Source organism: Abramis brama (assembly GCF_963993115.1).
Source record: "Abramis brama genome assembly, chromosome: 17".
Classification (NCBI taxonomy): domain Eukaryota; kingdom Metazoa; phylum Chordata; class Actinopteri; order Cypriniformes; family Leuciscidae; genus Abramis; species Abramis brama.
This window is the reverse complement of record NC_139979.1, coordinates 21,634,582-21,654,550: the sequence shown is the minus strand read 5'-3', so window position 1 is coordinate 21,654,550 and position 19,969 is coordinate 21,634,582. Positions and strand designations below refer to the sequence as shown.

The window sequence follows — 19,969 nt, the reverse complement described above, 5'->3', positions numbered from 1 at the left end:
TTAAAATAAATTCAGTTTTTTTCTGAATAAATAAAAACACTAAAAACTTTAATGTCACAGGTGAGTTTAGGCATCACAACATTATTATGTACAACATTACATATTACCTTTGTCAATGTGTGTGTAAACATGTATATCATGCATCTGCAGTATTTGATCATTTTAATTTGTCTGCATCAATTAATTACAACTTAGGAATTTAACTATAACAGCAACTTTACTACTGAGGTTTGAATCAGAGATGATAATGAAATATGTGTCTTAGCACTCTCACGACCGTAATTTGTTTACAATTATATGTTGCAAACAAAATCATAGCGAGTAAGCAGTGAATATTCAATATATTTCCCAAAAAATGTTTTTACATATTGTGTACCTGTATGAGTCTAGTACATTTGTTCTAATCTATAACAAAAAAATACAAGATTCTGTACTAGTGTGTGTATTTATACATTTTAAAGCTGTATTGTGTCCTGTGTGTAGTTTCTTCACAGCAAGCGGAACTGGCTTTGAAGCTTTTTTCACCACAGAAGAAGTTTTGGTGGTTGCAGTATGTACCAAAAAAGAATACATGGCCGTTTCCTTGCCAGAACACCCATTCAATGACTGTGCCTGGGTTAGTAATCTTGCAGATAACTCACACACACATTAACATTATTTGAAGAGAAGACTGAGAACTTGTATGAAACTATAAAAATATTGCTCAAAATGGCAGCGGAAAAAGAGAGTTCCTTTCAGTTATATATATATATAATCTGTCACATGTCTCTGTCACAGATATGTCTGTCACATGTATTGTTGCTGCAGTATTAGCTTAAGCTAACTTTATGATACCAATATCAGATTTTATTGCTGAATTGACATAATATTGAAATATAATATTGAAAAACAGTTTTTCCCCATTTAAGTAGATAGGAGATTGGACTTGTATCCTACATAGGAAACAGCAGTTTTAGTATTTAAACTTAAAATTATTTTATTCCAGTCATTTGCCAAGGCAACATTTATTTAAATTACCAAAAATGATTTTTCATAGTTTTAGTTAACAATAACAACACTGGTACTGTAAAGTTGGATCTGCACAAGTCCACTGTCTATATGCAAAGTCTCATTCTTACCCTTCTTTTCTTCACTCTAGCACTCAGTCGCCATAGTTCACGTTCCTGGCCGTCGACCTTTTGGACAGAATGTGGTCACTGTTTATGTGGATGGAGAGCTGTGTAAAACAGCACCCTTGCGCTTTCCTTCTCTGAATGAGGTGAGTAAGTTTTATTGTTTGCGGTAGTTTTTTTTGTTTTTAATGTTTTGTTTTATTGGTCTTTTTGACTTTCAACGTTTCAGCCTTTCACTTCCTGCTGCATTGGATCAGCTGGACACCGGACTACTACCACTATGACTACCTCTCCAACCTTGACCAACCCGTCCCACTCGCCCTCCGAGATGGCATTTGCAGCTCACACTGGGCCGCCTACCCTTGCACGCTCCCAGTCCTTCCCAGCATCCTTTGCAGCAGCCGCAGGGGGGAGGCCAGGTTTAATTCGTGACAGTCCGGTCCACACCATCCCGGCAGGGCTTCAGGACACGGCATGGGGTTCTCCTACATCACTGGGTGGTCTTTTAGCCACGGCGTTCATCTGCCATGAAGCTCTGCAGCCTGCTCAGGCGCGAGCCTTGTTCACTGCAGGTATGAATGAGACATATAAAGCATTCATTCACAGCTCCAACCACAAAGAAACAAGCGTTAAATATGTCTATCTCTGTTTCTCTCATTTTGCTTTTAGGTCCCAATAACGTATCCCTTTTCAAAGCTGATGGTGAGCCGTCAGAAGTCAACAGTAAACTAGTGCTATACTATACCCCACAGGTAATTATCTTCTCATTGATCCATACACGTTTTGTATATTTATAATAATAGTAATATAAAATAAATATAATATAAAGTTAGGTTCTAAAGTAATAAATATATATATAGATTTTTTGTGTAAAAAAAATCTAAATCCTAAAACTTTATTTCCAAGTTTATCAAATATTTTGAATCCCTGTTGATTTTCAGTTGTGACCCCACTGTATATTTCATGACAATAATATCTACTGGCCTTATATCGAAGGATTGCCCACATTCTTTTGTCTTGTAGGCCTTTAAGAGTCAGATCTGCTTGGATCTGTCCCCGAATCATCTGTACGATGGCAGGTTGACTGGTCACAGAGTGGTGAACTGGGACGTCAAAGTATGTGTCTGTCACTGAGCTTTATTGTCTTTTAAGATCAGAATGATTTATCTATTCCTGACACCAGTACGGCCTTTTGTGTGTACCAGTGTTTGGAAATGTGTGTATTCAACACATTCTTCTGGAACAAAGCTTATGCTCACACATCTCTGCAGGAGAAGTAACCGCTAATTAAGTTTTACTATCTTGTCTAATGTGTAGGATGTGCTGAGCTCAGTAGGTGGGATGGGGGCTCTTTTGCCGCTGTTGGAGCAGGTATGTTTACTGGATAGGGGCGAGACTGTAGGTCAGGAGACTTCAGATCTTCTCGGGCCAGAGCTCACGTCCTCCAGGGGTCCTGCCGGCATGCTGCTGCCACTGGGGAAGTCATCTGGTTAGTACTCTCTCTCTCTCTCTCTCTCTCTCTCTCTCTCTCTCTCTCTCTCTCTCTCTATCTGTCTATCTATCTATCTATCTATCTATCTATCTGTCTGTCTGTCTGTGTCACTAAGTGTAAAACTAAAAACAAAAATGCTCATTGAAAGGAAAAATTTTAGACGGACTTAAGAGTTTTTTTTGCATCTGAAGTCTTCATATATATATATACACATACACACATACATACATACATGCATACATATGTGTGTATGTGCGTGTATATATAGAACTTGGTAGTATTTGTTGGAAAATAAACAAATCATTGTTTTACAGTAATTGTAGAGATAAATACATTTTATTTTTTGTAATGCATATAAAAAATGACATTATATTACAGGACTTAGAACCTAGATGAGAATCACCATTGAGAATTACAAACAGACTTCGACGTAAAACATTTTGACGCATTAAAGTGAAAAATCTGAGGGAAATGCATTTAATTCTCATTTAAATAATGTCACAATGAAAAAAATATATTAAGGGTCCTAAAATAATCCAACTTATTTTAATGGAAGTCTGCAGCATTACAGAATGAACCATTAACATATTGTTATGTGGCGCTTTGAGCTGCTTAGCACATTGATGATGTAAATTTTCTGTAATTGCTGTATGAGTCACTATTGATATTTTCTGAGCATGCTGTTTTTGCTTTGAGTTAGTGATTCATGTAGTTGTGTTTAAGTGTTTGCGTATGTGTGTATATGCCTGCGCAAGAGGCTGAAGGCAAGATTGTGTTTTTCCTGTTCTGTTATTAAACTTTTATATTTCCTTTGGCTGTTGATTTCTCATGTAATGCTGCTGTTGCAGTTATTTGTCAATGGTGCACTTCACTGATATAAAACCAATTGCTGGTGTGTGTGTGTTTGTGTGTTAGAGGGCCGTTTAGAGAAGAACAGTGTGGCAGCGTTTTTGCTGATGATTAAGAACATGCTGCGCAACCACCCGACCAATCAGGAGAGTCTGCTCCAGTGCCACGGGCCGCCCATCATCGGAGCCATGCTCGGCAAGGTACGCACACACACACACGCTGGTCAATAGAGAGGGCGTCTGGAGATCTAACAGTGTCTTCAAGGCGTAGCATCCTGTTAGGAAACACTTGTGCTAACAATCTCATGATATTACACAATACACACACATCCACAGTTTCACATGCTTTAAGGTTTTATCTGGTGCCAGGAATCTTTCAAGAAATGAACAAGCAGTGTTTGAGCATCTGGCGTAAATGCATTCAAATCAAGAGTTCACATGTGTAGCAAAACAGCACAATCAACTTCTGTGAGACATTTAACGTAATCAATATAAAGAAAAGCTGCATAGTTGTCTTTACAAAGATCAGTTACTAGGCACGTGATATTAATAAGGTAGTTTGATTAGAAGTTGATAAGTGAAAATGATACAGCATGTAATTAATAGAAACAGATGCTGATCTGCTGCGGAACATTAGGCTCAGCTTTTGGCTTATATTGTTCCACAGATTTAAAAGTCGTATCTAATCTGCTTCTGATGTACTGTGACTTGACAGGCATGTGAAGTCCTTTGAAGAGAGATTCTTGAGTTTGAGAGTTGAAAAGTGTACACACACACACACACACACACACACACACAGTTATGCAAGTATACATCCTCAGGCATAAATGCTCAGGCTGTCATTTATATACATTAATGTAGGACAAGCATTAAATTAAATTTAACTTGAAAATATATAAAAAATAAGAAAAAAGAGATCTGCACACGAATATAGGCCAAAAAGCCCACAGGATTTTATTGTCCTGAAAAAAAAAAAAAAAAAAAAAAATATATATATATATATACAGTGAGGAAAATAAGTATTTGAACACCCTGCTATTTTGCAAGTTCTCCCACTTAGAAATCATGGAGGGGTCTGAAATTGTCATCGTAGGTGCATGTCCACTGTGAGAGACATAATCTAAAAAAAAAAATCCAGAAATCACAATGTATGATTTTTTAACTATTTATTTGTATGATACAGCTGCAAATAAGTATTTGACCACCTGAGAAAATCAATGTTAATATTTGGTACAGTAGCCTTTGTTTGCAATTACAGAGGTCAAACGTTTCCTGTAGTTATTGACCAGGTTTGCACACACTGCAGGAGGGATTTTGGCCCACTCCTCCACACAGATCTTCTCTAGATCAGTCAGGTTTCTGGGCTGTCGCTGAGAAACACAGAGTTTGAGCTCCCTCCAAAGATTCTCTATTGGGTTTAGGTCTGGAGACTGGCTAGGCCACGCCAGAACCTTGATATGCTTCTTACAGAGCCACTCCTTGGTTATCCTGGCTGTGTGCTTTCGGGTCATTGTCATGTTGGAAGACCCAGCCTTCACCCATCTTCAATGCTCTAACTCGCAATACATGGCCCCGGTCATCCTCTCCTTAATACAGTGCAGTCGCCCTGTCCCATGTGCAGAAAAACACCCCCAAAGCATGATGCTACCACCCCCATGCTTCACAGTAGGGATTGTGTTCTTGGGATGGTACTCATCATTCTTCTTCCTCCAAACACGTTTAGTGGAATTATGACCAAAAAGTTCTATTTTGGTCTCATCTGACCACATGACTTTCTCCCATGACTCCTCTGGATCATCCAAATGGTCATTGGCAAACTTAAGACGGGCCTTGACATGTGCTGGTTTAAGCAGGGGAACCTTCCGTGCCATGCATGATTTCAAACCATGACGTCTTAGTGTATTACCAACAGTAACCTTGGAAACGGTGGTCCCAGCTCTTTTCAGGTCATTGACCAGCTCCTCCCGTGTAGTTCTGGGCTGATTTCTCACCTTTCTTAGGATCATTGAGACCCCACGAGGTGAGATCTTGCATGGAGCCCCAGTCCGAGGGAGATTGACAGTCATGTTTAGCTTCTTCCATTTTCTAATGATTGCTCCAACAGTGGACCTTTTTTCACCAAGCTGCTTGGCAAATTCCCCGTAGCCCTTTCCAGCCTTGTGGAGGTGTACAATTTTGTCTCTAGTGTCTTTGGACAGCTCTTTGGTCTTGGCCATGTTAGTAGTTGGATTCTTACTGATTGTATGGGGTGGACAGGTGTCTTTATGCAGCTAACGACCTCAAACAGGTGCATCTAATTTAGGATAATAAATGGAGTGGAGGTGGACATTTTAAAGGCAGACTAACAGGTCTTTGAGGGTCAGAATTATAGCTGATATACAGGTTTTCAAATACTTATTTGCAGCTGTATCATACAAATAAATAGTTAAAAAATCATATATTGTGATTTCTTGATTTTTTCTTTTTTTTTGATTATGTCTCTCACAGTGGACATGCACCTACGATGACAATTTCAGACCCCTCCATGATTTCCAAGTGGGAGAACTTGCAAAATAGCAGGGTGTTCAAATACTTATTTTCCTCACTGTGTATATATATATATATATATATATATACACAGTGAGGAAAATAAGTATTTGAACACCCTGCTATTTTGCAAGTTCTCCCACTTGGAAATCATGGAGGGGCCTGTTATAGCTATGCTGAATTTTCAACATCATTACTCTAGTCTTCAGTGTCACATGATCCTTAAGAAATCATTATAATATGCTTATTTGGTGTTTAAGGAAAATGTATTATCATTATGAATAGCTATGTTTCCATCCAAAGTTCTGAATTTAACTTGTGCGCAAAATTGGAATATTGCATAAAACATTTGCGAATAAAGCACGGATTCCATCCCATGTGTTTAAGAGAAAAAAATCGTAAATCCCTGGGTAATCCAGTTATCCAATCACATCCATTGCTGAGGCAAAGTCACATGACTTTTTTGTCAATTGAGCGTATACTTTTTTTTTAATGCACATTTTTAGAATTTATAAGCATCTTGGTGTTTCCATCTAGCATTTTTTTTTTTTTTTGATATATCCAAAAATGTGCATAAAATAGGTGGATGGAAATATAACTATCTATCTATAAATTACAGGAACGTCTGTCTGTCTGTCTGTCTGTCTGTGTGTGTGTGTGTGTCTGTTAACCACATATCTCTCGAACCGTTAGTCCGATGGATTTCAAACTTGACAGGTGTCTTGCCACAGGCATGAGTAAGTGCAGTGCCAAGTTTGACGTTGTTTGGATGAGAAATGCTAAAGATATCGTTAAATATCTCATTTTTAGAAGGTTGTTGTTTAAAAATAAACATTCTGACATTATGGGTTGTATCGGTCAAAGAAGCCCCAAGAAGGTTGTGGTTTAAAAATAAACATTCTGACATAAACACTCAGTCAGCTACACTGTTTACTTCTGAATATTATAGTTTGGTTCCTTCTGAATATTATAGTTTTCTTTACCAAGAAACCAACAATTACTAAAAACACACACAAAAACTGATTTTGCACGGGCACTTTGCACTGCTCCCTGGATCGACGGATGTGGATGTAATTCATTGTGGATGTAATTCATATTCATTTGTGGATGTAAACTGAATCTATAAGTCAGCTATGCTGTTTACTTCTGTAATTTATAGATAGATTCTGGTGCGCTTAACGTTATCGCTACTGTGTAATAGTAGCCTATGCTATTCACCAACTAAACATATCCTATTCAATGCGACCACAGTCTCTTTCACGGGCATCATTTGTAGTAGCCTATTCACAAGCTGTTTGCTCAAGCATAGCGTTTTCTTAAATATATCGGTAAAAGAAGCACTTAGAAGGTTGTGGTTTAAAAATAAACATTCTGACATAAACACTCTGTCAGCTACACTGTTTACTTCTGAATATTATATTTTATTCACGGCCATCAATTGTAGTAACCTAGCCTGCTCCCTGAATTCAATGCGTTCACAGTCTCTTTCACGGGCACCAAACCAACAATTACTAAAAACACACACAAAAACTGATTTTGCACGGGCATTTTGCACTAGTTTTTATTTAATTTTAATTTTACTTTTGATTTATATTTATTAGTAAAAAAAATATATATAATGCAAAACATAAAGCAAGCCTCCTGATACATATGTAAAGTAGGTAAAAGAGAGTTTCCCTACCATCAGAGCAACTCAAGATTGAATTGAGGTGCTATGCAACAATTAAAGTTGTGCGTCTCATGTTTAATTTAACCATAAACAAGACATTTCTAAATATTTATTTCTAATATTAATTTTGAAATATGCAAATAATGTGATAAATCATCATATCATTTAAAGGTGCAGCAAGCGATTTCTGAGAAACAATGTTGATATTTAAAATCGATGCCAAAACAAGCACACCCCTCCCTTCATTGCTCAGTCCTCAAAATAGCGAACATGCTTTGCAACACAGGCAACAACTAACAGCTGGCACAAGTATGAATGAATCAGCTGTGATTTAAACAACAGCATATCATGGTTCCATGAAACAGCAAAAAAACAATGTTACTCTCGTATCGGGCAGAAACAGTGCAACCTCTGTGTACGTTTTCAGGCCTTCCCACTCTCTAATATCTCTCCAGCGTTGGAAAGCTTTCCCAATATTAGTGCGGGTCCTAAAGCTCTTGCCTGATTGTAACCCTTCTTCTTCCAATTTTATTCCTCTGACCTTCTCCTCTTTTGTAATTTCTCTCAGCCATCTCTCTTTCTACAGTCTTTCTACAAATGTCCCTCTTGCTCACTCTCTCTCCTCTCCAATCATGAGCATATACGCCCCCTATTGATGAACTGGCTACAAGAATGTTTTGGTGCTCTGCGGATCGGTCCAATCCACATTGTTTTTTTCTCCCATTTACACAGCCAGGACTATTTAGAAACAGCACACACACCGAACACACATCTAGCAAATATTCAAAAAATTGTTTATTTAGGTTGATTTAAATTTCTCAGAAATCGCTTTAGTTAATTTGATTACAAATTGATGGATGGCTATAATAACTACAAATGCTGTCTGATCGTATTTGTCTTTTCCAGGTCCCCAGCAGTATGATGGACATGAGCGTTCTGATGGCCTGTCAGTTCCTGCTCAAGCAGGTGTCCAACGAGGGCAACAACGCCCTCCTATCACAACTGTACCAGTACCTGCTCTTTGACTTCAGGATCTGGAGCCACAGTCACTTTGCTGTCTGTCTGGGTAAAAAAAAAAAAACATCAACAACCACGACACATCACAATAGCATAAGCCATTGTTTTTTAACTGTTTGGCATTAAATGCAAATAACAATCAGGTCCTAAAGGAATAGTGGATACGTCTGTTATTATTCACCTGATTATGTCATTCCGAACCCCTTTCTCTGAATTTATGTTGCTTTGTAGGTCATGTGCAGTACCTAACCACTGTCATCAATGAAGGCAAGCTAAAAACACGCAAGAGGTACGGTGTTCAATACATCCTGGACTCGATTCGGTCACACTACAGGTGCGTTCAGATTTAAATTGTACTATTATGATTTTGGTGATAGATCCAAGTAAAAATGAAACATGTAATGCTGATGTAATTTTTTTTGGGGTCAACAGTGCGGAGAAGGATGGCAGTCCTCTGTCTGAAGAGAGGCGGACGGTGCAGATTTCTCTTTTCTCTATGCTGAAGGACCTTCTGAAATCTCCCACTGCTGAGGAGTTGCACAGTGTACTAGCCTACGCTGCTATAGTGCAGGATGAGCAACAGGTGAACCACACTAGCTCTGTTTAAAGTGTAGTTATCTGTAGCTGCCTTCAAAAGCAGTATACTAACTCCCATGGAAACTCATAAGAGACAGAAAAATAGCTGTTAGTAGTCAGACACTGGTAGGTTGACTTCCTGAAAAGAGTAAACGGTGTCTGTTTGTGTCAGATCATTGTTTATTTGAGTATCTCAACCAGCTTGACACATTAGATCAACCAGTTTTTGGGGCGGGACTATATTTGCCCAACCAATGGAATATATTTGACCCTAGAATGCATAAAGAGGGTCAAATTGACAAAATAATATATGATTTGTAGATTTCTTCAATAAATAAATAAAAATAATAGTAATAGTGAATCTAATTCTGTATTGTTCAAGTATAAAAGTATTTCTCAGAAAGGTCAATTTCATAGGATCAGGAAAATATTATATTTTTGTATGACCACCGCAGGTTTTCATAAAGAGGGTCAAACTGACCCATAAATAATTGCTTGGCATGCCATGGATTGCACATTTATCATTAATTAAAACTAAAACCATAGAAAACATTTCCACTATTTAAAATAAATTAACATTAACTTAAATTAAATTAAGTATGGAAATACAGCTAGTTGTCAAGGCACCATTTCTCATTTTCATTTAAAGTTAAAGTATTAACATTAATAACTAAAACTAAATAAACTAAAAACTGAAACTTATCAAAAACTATATTTTAAAAACTAATCAAAATGTAAAAAATTATTATTAAATATTATTAAAAATAATAACAACAAAATGACTAAAAATTCAACTTTAATTAAAATTACTATAGAAAATATAAAAATAAAATCTAATTGAATATAATTGAGAAAAATTGTAATAGTATATCAATGTTACTAATGTTACTAAACACTGACACAACATTTAGGTTCATTTACAACATTACTGAACATTTTAAGACAAATTCTTTTAATTTTATTACAGTGAAAAATAAAGATTAAAACAGAAACTTTTCTTTAAATTATTATTATTATTTTTTCATTTATTATAATGGGAATATTCTGGTAGGACTAGAGCTCGCAGAGTCGTGACTGAATATTCTCTCTCTCTCTCTCTCTCTCTCTCTCTCTCTCTCTCTCTCTCTCTCTCTCTCTCTCTCTCTCTCTCTGTAGTTGATCAGTATTCTAGATGTGTTATACACTGTGTTGAGGAGTTCTCCTCATCCACGTGAGCAGGCTGTGACGGTTCTTCTGGATCGAGGGGTGGAGCAGCTCTACTGTCTGCTGCTCAAACACAACTATGGCGACGAGGCTCGTGAGAGATTATTCCGGGTGAGAAACACTTTAAATGATGCAGAAATTGTTTTGCAGTAAGGCATGTTTTGAGTCATTGAAATCATCACGATGAGATCAGTGTCTTTCAGTGTGATATTAACACATCTTCTGCTCTTCTGCAGGTCATGTATAAAGTCCTGAAGAGCGAGCGTGTACCTGAGCGCAATAAACTGCGCATCAAACTTAGGGACTCCAGTTACCTTGGGCTGGTCTGCTCATTCGGAGACGTCCCCATCACCATGACAACTGTGCGCTGTCTGTATGAGCAGGTGCTCGCCACAGGTAAACTGAAGAAAAGGTGGGCAGTAGTTTTCAACTTATGCTTCAGGTGTTGATCGGTCTGTTTTGTTGTCTGTTTTGTGCAGATCCCAATCCTAATTTTAGAGACCTGTTGGCAGTGGCGTATCTGTCCCATCGCGCCGACCTTAATGTTCGACTAGATATTTGTCGTAAGGTGAGTGAATGCTGAAAAAATAGCTAAAACCACCCTCAGCTGGTTGGCTGGTTTTGTCAGCCTGGTCATAGCTGGTTTTTGCAGGCTGGTTTTATAGGGGTTTTGACCACTTCTTTATCTGGTCCGTTTGGTCTTAGCTGGTCAGCCTGGAAGATCAGCTGCACAACCAGCTAACTTGGCAGGGCTTGGAGACCAGCTTGATCAGCTTAATAATCAGTTTGTTTGTTTGTTTGTTTGTTTCCCAGAAGGATCAGGGAAAATTATTTTCTCTTTTAGTGAAATTAAAAGTATTAATGATAAGCTTACCCTTATGAAAATTTAACTATGGTTTTACTACACAAACCATAGTTTAACCATAGTATTTGTAGTAAAATTGTGGTTATACAAATGGTAATCAATCCGCCGGAAAAAAAACATTTTTCATTTTTGTAATGGTATTTTAAGAGGTGTTGTAGCTTTTCCCTTTCTTTGTGTTTGTCAGTTAGCCTTTGGTTAGCAAACTTGCTAAGCCTACCACCTTAGCATAGCGATAACTGTTTAAGAAAAGCTCTTTTGATACTTTGGAACATTATATCATAATAATAAGTACGTTCATGATCATGCATTACAAACCAAAATGGGATTAGATTGTGCTTTCAGTTAGCCTTTGTGGTTAACAAGCTTGCTAACGGTTTTGCTTGTTACCTTACCTTAATTGGTTAAGAAAGGTTATTTTGATTAGCTAGAACAAGATATCACAATAAAAAGAAAAAAAGCATAGTTACTATTTCAACATTTGACTCACTCTGCAAATCATCTTATCAAGTTCACACCGCCGAACAAAGCGAATCTCTCAGGTATTTCACAAGTTTTAATGGAAGATACATTCCATCTGATAATATAGATTCCCTTTGCAAAATACAACACAGTGACAGTGCATATTTAAAACTGCAAAACCAAGCCTATTTCTAAACATACACATACATACTCATCTAAATGACTAATTATTATAAGAATTAATTAACATTTCTGTCTTCATCTTTCATTCCTGTAGCTCTTCCACTTGATCTACTCTAATGAAGAGTATGTGAAGCAGCTCGCTCGTCAATCAGGCTGGCAGGATGTTCTCACCAAACTCTACGTCAAAGAATCGTACGAGGCTCGCGTTCGCAGCCAATCCAATTCTTTATCCAGCCCCACCACCTCGCTGGACCCTGTTCTTTCCAGACCCGTCTTCCATCGTGAGGACAGCGTAATGGAGGACACTCGGCAGAACGTCTACATCTCCCTCACTCCCCGCCCTGAAGAGGAGTATGAGGAGGAAGAAGGAGAAACTCAGGATGTGTCCGAGGGCTACTCTGACCTCTCCCAGTCTCCCCCATCAACCGAACAACTCAGCAACTCCCTCCACTTCAAGCCATTTGACTCTGGAGAACAAAGCAGTCATTCGTCCTCCCTGTCCAACACCGTGGACATTCCATCATCGTCCCGCCTGTTAGAGGAAGAGGAAAGTGTGTATCAGCCTCTCTCGCCCTTCAGCTCACCCTTTGAGTTGGAACTCCAAAAGGGACCTCAGACCCCTGTGGGTAGCCAGCCAGAGACCCCTTCTCCTCTGGAGCACAGCAAGACCTTCCCAGGCATGAGACCACGCAAGAGCTCCAGTCTGTCCAACGTTCTGGACGACACAAGCTATAGCACTGAACCACCTACAGACACCATCTCCAACACATCCAACCCACAGGTACATGCTGAACACCCTGGAGGTGTCCGAAATCACCCCCATACCCTATTTAAGGGGACAGCCATTTGCGCTTGTGTCCAAAACCATAGGGGACATTATCGAGTACACTCATTCAATCCCAGTTGCACTCTACTCAAAATCAAGTGTACAACAGATGTATACTCAACACCTAGCTGCTAGACCCATGCACTGTGAGCTTCACACTGAATACATATAGCATCTACAGCACTTCCGGCACACAAGTTGTCTGAATTCGCTCACTCATTTTCATTTGTTTACTCAGTGTACTATAGTAGTAAAATAATGTAGGGAATAGTGAATAAAGGTTGACGGGGTAAATTCGGGATTTAGATGCTGAAACAGGATAAACAAGGATAGACAATATAGCAGGGTGTAATTATAGACCAAGTGAAAAGCAAAGTAAAAAGCATGATAAAAGTAAACAAGTTACTTGTTCAGTGTTTAAAATTTTCAAAAAATAAAGTAAAATAGTTGGATTGAAACCCAATAATTAAAGGATGTACCAGAGTGTAGGGAGCAGGATATCATGGACACTTGACCATGCTGGAAAAAACAGACTTGCTAGACAAGATTGGCCAGGCTGCAAGATCGGTTTAATCAAGCTAAGACCAGCAAACAACCTTTTTTTTAAAGCTATTTTGACATGGGCTAATAGGTAACCATCTTGCATCCACCCAGAACCCCTCCACCAACCACATAATAATATGCTAATATCCATTCAGAACACACATGAGTCAAACTTTGTGATACTTTGATAGCTAAAAATGTGCCTCTTTATCCCCCCATTAGGCTCCAGAGGAGGAGTTGTGTAATTTGCTGACAAACATTGTATTCTCTGTGCTGTGGAGTGGCACTGAGGGATCTGAGGATGTGATATGGAGAGAGAGGGGTCAGGTGTTCTCTGTCCTTACCAAGCTTGGCTCGTCCTGCCAACTGGTGCGGCCACCTGACGACATCAAACGCAGGTCAGAAACGTAGAACTTCAATGGTTTTAATGTTGCATTAACAATTCCTCTGTCCCAGAGAGCTAAAATGAAGACTGATGTTTTTTTCAGACTGATTGAACTTTGAAGATTTAACCTTTTGAAACTGAATGAACTTTGAACAAAACCCTATCACAAAGTATTTAAATTTTGCATCTGATACCTCAAGTTGTGCAGCTTGATTTTTTAACGTAGCATGGCCGAGAAAACTGTCATAGACTTGAATTAATCTTAGACACTTGGGGATGGGCTTCTTCTTACTTGGACCAATAAGCAAAGCCATAACAACTGCACAGAACACCCTAGCAACCATACTATTGATTGCACAGAAATGGGCATTTTTCTGTTTTATACATTGTACAGCTTGTTTTAAAGAGGACCTATTATGCTTTTTTTACATTTCCATCTTTCTTTAGTGTGTAATGTTGCCGTTTGAGCATCCAAAGGGAGTTGTTCTCTATAGCAGTAAGCACTGTTTCTGAGCTCGATTGTAGTCTTTCAGGAACGTACATGTCACAATATTCCTCTTTATAATTATTCCCGTCCAAGGCATACGCAAAAAAAGGGGGACAAGGTTGAGTTGCGTTAGTAGTGTGTTAAAACTCATTGGCATTTCTGAAACACGCTCAAAGCGGTTGACCAATCACAACACACTGGTCTAGCCGGTCAATCAGAGCACATTGCTCTTTTTTTAGAAGGAGGGGTTTCATAGACACAAGAACTAAACTGGGAAGAGACACGTTAGAGACAAACTGGGAAGAGAGGTGCTGTGATAGTGTACAATATGTGGGGAAAATGTTTTAATAATTTTTTGAAAATTCAAGCATGAAAACCTGTTCTAGCAGATCTCAAAAACAAAATCAAGGCATAATATGGCCTCTTTAAGTTGCAAATGGCCCCTGTTATAAGAACAACAACTGCAACTGAAATCCAGTAGAGATCAGAGGCTGAAGGGAGGTACTGTACATTAAAGCGTTTTCTGGAATCCTTTGGTTCAGATGAGGGCAGGGTGGGGATCTCTGGAGGAGAGATCTTTGCGCTACTGGGCTGTTGCTTTTTTTGGTGTGGCTTCAGCATTGCATCAGCATAGAGCTTGTTTTTACTTTAAGTCTCAGGGCGTGCCTGTCTGATGACTTGTTCAAGACAAATTCTATTGTCTTTGTTTTGTGGCTGTGAACGAACATTATAAGCTGGTGGGGGTGGTGCAGATGCCTCATGTGTGTTCTGTGTGTTGTAGTCTGTTGGAGATGATGCTGGAGTCGTCTCTGTCAGATCTGAGGGACTCTCAGGGCGTGTCTCTGCACCATGTGCCTTCTTTGCTTCGCCTCCTCAGACTGCTCCAGGACTTCCTATTCGCCGAGGGCACTGACAATCACACACTATGGAGTGAGAAGGTTAGGAATGGATTGATATATTCTTGTACTCTGAGAATTGATTTAATAACTCACAGACTCTTATTCCAAAGCCAGAAGAGTCTGAAACAAGAAGTTGGAGGATATTCAGAAAGTTTACACTACACACAAATCCAATTTGGCTTTAAATGTGTTGGGAAAAATAATTGTATTTGGAAACAGATCATTAAGATCGTTGATGCATATTACAAATATTACAAAAAAAATGTGATTTTTAGATTTCAAAACACAGGATGAGTTTGTCAGATTTCTTTTTTTTTTCTTTTCTTTGCTGTTCAGACTAAACTACATAAATCTGACTTGTCATTACTGCAAAAATTCAGATCTTCACAACATAACACTACTTTTTAATCATATGGGATCAGTACAATTTTTTTTATGTTTTTGAAAAGTCTTCGAAAGACTCAAGGCTTTTTTTTTAAAGGTATTTTAAAGAAAATATAGTAAAAACAATAATATTGTGAAATATTATTACAATTTATTATAACTTTGTATATATGTTAAAATGTAATTTATTCCTGTGATGGCAAAGCTGAATTTTCAGCATCATTACTCCACTCTTCAGTGTCACATGATCCTTCAGAAATCATTCTAATATGCGGATTTGGAGCTCAAGAAACATTTATTATTATTATCAATGTTGAAAATAGTTGTGCTGTTTAATATTTTCATAGAAACGGTGATTTTTTTTTTGTTCTTTTTTTTTGATGAATAGAAAGTTCAAAAGAACAGCATTTATTTGAAATATAAATATATTAACATTGTAAATATTTTAAAAAAAAACATTACTGTCACTTTCAATCAATTCAGTGCTGAATAAAAGTATTAATTGCTTATTTAAAAAAAAATTGATCACAATCTTAATCTTTGACCCCAAACTTTTGAACATATGACACACAACTTGTAAGGATCTGGGTAGTGAGACAATATGAGCACACTATCCCACTCATATAGAATCTCATATGTACTGTATAATCATATATGTAATATAAATAATTAATTTTAAGGAAACTTTCTTCTGGTGTTGCTTTTTTTACTGTATACAACGTGTTCATTTTTGAATGACTATAAAAGTGCGTCTATTCGTGGCAGATCTTTGAAGGGGTGGTAAATCTGCTGGACAGGCTGCAAGCGTGGCACACGACCCCCGGGTCAGCCGGGTCTGCTGAGCTCAAAGAGATGTCTCTGATTGGCCTGCGTATCATCACTGGATACATTCAGCAGCAGCAGAACGCACAGGTACACACATATACACCCGTTTTAAACCAGGGATTCCAAGGTTGTTTTATAAAATTCTTGTTCTTTGACATTTACCAATTTGTTTTTATTAGCTGATTATTGTGTTGGATGAACTGAATGATTAATATGACAGTGTCAAACAAAACTAAATAAAATAAATTATGGTGTTGAAATTGCACACTTGTTATACTCCCTTCCTCAGGTGGAGTGTTAAAACACACACACATTTTCCATGGTCATGTTCAGAATTATTAGATATGCTTTTGGGCTTTAAAGAGCTTTTTTTTGTAAGTAGCTTTACTTCATTCCAATGGAGAGCAGATGTCCGTATATGGAGATGTGTGGGGTTTTTTATCGTTCTTCTCCAGACTTACTCAAACCCATCCCACACTCAAATTAGATCATATCAACTGAGGAACTGAATTACTGTTGGGCAGATCAGGAAAACATGTGCCTGCCTCATGGCTTCTTTCAGTCTGCTGTTCATCAGGTTGTCTGTTTATACAGCATTATGCTTGTAAATATTTCCTTTAGCAAAAATGTGCCTTAATTTAAAAAAATGGTTGTTTGTGAAAAAAGACTCTTAATTTGGTAGGGTCCGACTTTGAAAAAACACTTTAATTTTCGTATAACATGTTGCAGCATCACCTCTTTTCTCACAGAGTCTGAAACAATATGTTTCAGCTATAATTATAAAAAACTATATAAAAGCAGCTATATTACACACTGCATGAAAGGTAATATCCCCCAAAAAAACATAATAGGGGCAATTTAATTTTGACCATAAGGCACGTGTGAATATTCATAGAAATCAATAATTGGATCAAAGAATAAAAAAAAAGATGCATCCTTAAAACCGTAAAATGAAAATGGCTCAGCATATGAGCTCATATAAATAGCTGCTGTGCTCATAGGAACTCTATAATAAGCACAGCCTACCAAGTGCCACTCACCGTGAAAGCCGTATTTCAGAAATAACCCTTTAGTTATTACAAAGACAAAAGGCAAACATGAGTAGATAAGCAAGACTAACAAGGGATGACACAGGTGTGCACAATCATTTGGAGATTCATGGAGTTAAAACATGATTTTAGATGCTGTGCATGTTCAGAAAGGAATAATAGCTTATTGTTAACTGCATATATACTATACACTGCCTGTTGTTTTTTTTAATGTAAGACGGGATGCATTTTGCAGTGATAAACACTTCAACTGGCAGCATGCTACATTGTCACATTACTTTTTCGCATCGCTTGTTTTGTTTAAAGTGAATGGCATCCATGTCTTGGAAATAAAACCATAATTTTGCGTGTCATCAATCATCAATTTGTGTGTTTCTTAATTGCTGGAAGCCGATCAAATGATCAAGGCTGGTATTCTCATGTTAACTCGTCAAACTTGACAAGTCAAATGCAAGGCATTGTGGGATACAGTACCCTGCACAGTAGTACCTGTTAACAAAGGCCATCTCAGTATTCTATAATAGTGCATTGTCACAATTTAGCTGTATACAAACGCACAAAGATGAAGGAATCAGGTTCAAAAGTCTTTAATAATCCACACTGAAGATAATCCAAATAAGGCAGGCAAGCGAAACACAACCGAAAAAAGACGAGACCGGACAACTAAGAACAGAAACACATAAACTTAGGGGCAATTTACACTACACCGTTTTCAACTAAAAACGGAAGACTTTTTATGCGTTTTGGTCGTTCGTTTACATGACAACGGCGTTTTGGATGCCTGAAAACCCTAACTTTTGAAAATGGGTTTCAAAGTGCAAGTTTTTGAAAACGGTCTCCATGTAAACAACAAAAACAAAACCTCTGAAAACGATGACGTCATGCACATGCATATTACGTGTTCAGTGAAGTAATACATCCTTTCCATTCATCTTTTGGACCGCAACAATAGTATAATAACAAACAAATAATAAAATAGTTTAGCTTTTAACTACTTTTACATGACACTGTTTCTTTTCATGGCCATAGGTTAAAATCAGTCAGTTAATTTTTAATTAATGAATTAATTTAATTATGAATTAATTTCATCCTGATGATCTTTGGTATACTTTCCTTATGTGGGCCAGCTTTGCAGGTCATGCATTCTGCTTCACACGGATCCCGACGAGACGAAAACTTGGACATTTTCTCTGTAAATCATCTGTGAATTTACATTTGGGCTTTTTTTTAACGCTGTTCAGGAGCCATGTGCCACTGTTGACAAGCAAGCATTTTTTTAGGTCCAAAAAGAAAAAGAAAAAGAGGACGTATGGTCACCCTACTATATTATAGTATATAGAATAGTATACAGAGCATAACATTAACAAATTATATTCTGTTGCAGTATGTAATAAGCTAGTATTCCATTATAGTATTGTATCGTATCGCATAGTATAGTATACTGTAGTATATATACTATATAGATACAGTATATATACTGCAGGAATAATACGTAATATGATTGTATGCCATTCTGATCATATTCAAAATACTTTCACAATACACATATCAACATAAAAGCCTAATGTTGACAGGAAAAAAGACAATACACACAGACAACCCCAAAATCATGACAGTAACATGTAATATCTGCTATTTTTTGTCTCCTTAGGTGTGTGAGATGGCCTGTTTAAAGCTTCATAGCCTGCTACAAACTGTGCTATGTCTGTCCTGGGAGGAGGTGTGTTTTCTGCTGGGTCGTCTTGGCGCACCACTTTGGCCAGCAAACTCTGGTTCAGACCCAGGCGCCGAGGTTTTGCTGAGCCCGCTGGTGCCCATCGTCCGAACGCTTTTGGACCAGCATGCGGAACGCACCACCCTTCATAATCTGCTCCCCAACCTCCCCGCCACCAACGGCAGCCCCTCCTTCGCCCAGGACCTCCAGAACTACTGCAGCACTGCTGAGTGGCAGCAGTTCTTCCAGAACCACGTCAGTACAGCCCCATCTTCCTCAAACACACACACACAGCCGAGCAGACACACAGTTAGACTGTTTACCTTACGATAAGCTGGCAGCTTCTCCGTGTCAGTATATGTTACCACAAACCTTTTTTGTTTTACCTTTTTTGGATGCAGAATGACAAGAATAAGTCTCTCAGCCCTCATTCTCAGTCAAACACGAGATAAGCTCAGTCGTGAAGGATTAAAGCCCTTTTTTTCGTTGAAATAACCCATACCCTCGTTCACATCTGTTGCATATTATATAATCACCTTGGATTCATTTAAGTTCACCTAAATCTGTTCGACTGGTTTCAGAGCTGTAGACCCCTCTCTCTAAAACAGTGAATAACCTACTCAGTGGACGTGTGTTTGTTTTAGCATGAGGGCACTTTGACGGTTAATCCGCTTCCATTGTAGTGATGAACTCTTTATTTAGACCCTTTTGTTCATCCAATGCCAAAACAAGATAGAAAAATTCTGATTTATTCGCCTCATCTCACAAATCCAAAACAAACCATGCGTTTAAATGAAACCGACATCACGGCAGAGTGACCTAGAGAAGATTTATGAAGGCTGGAGTGTGACTGTGTGTGGTTATAAATCTACCCTGTTTAGACTGTTCGTGTATACAAATCACACGG

The 19,969-nt window shown here is 38.1% G+C and overlaps 1 protein-coding gene across 1 annotated transcript in view; it reads left to right on the top strand.

Moving 5' to 3' along the window:
- The window catches only part of nbeal2 (neurobeachin-like 2), a 72,226-nt gene that overhangs the window by 31,475 nt on the left and 20,782 nt on the right, over positions 1-19,969 (top strand). The window contains exons 13-30 of the mRNA XM_084089975.1: positions 484-616; positions 1,139-1,258; positions 1,342-1,684; positions 1,782-1,864; positions 2,136-2,228; positions 2,430-2,601; positions 3,520-3,653; positions 8,554-8,713; positions 8,896-8,998; positions 9,097-9,247; positions 10,396-10,554; positions 10,680-10,839; positions 10,923-11,011; positions 12,045-12,731; positions 13,542-13,717; positions 14,973-15,129; positions 16,240-16,386; positions 19,000-19,317. Coding sequence (XP_083946101.1) covers positions 484-616; positions 1,139-1,258; positions 1,342-1,684; positions 1,782-1,864; positions 2,136-2,228; positions 2,430-2,601; positions 3,520-3,653; positions 8,554-8,713; positions 8,896-8,998; positions 9,097-9,247; positions 10,396-10,554; positions 10,680-10,839; positions 10,923-11,011; positions 12,045-12,731; positions 13,542-13,717; positions 14,973-15,129; positions 16,240-16,386; positions 19,000-19,317 — 3,385 coding nt within the window. The remainder of the gene's footprint in view (positions 1-483; positions 617-1,138; positions 1,259-1,341; positions 1,685-1,781; positions 1,865-2,135; positions 2,229-2,429; positions 2,602-3,519; positions 3,654-8,553; positions 8,714-8,895; positions 8,999-9,096; positions 9,248-10,395; positions 10,555-10,679; positions 10,840-10,922; positions 11,012-12,044; positions 12,732-13,541; positions 13,718-14,972; positions 15,130-16,239; positions 16,387-18,999; positions 19,318-19,969) is intronic.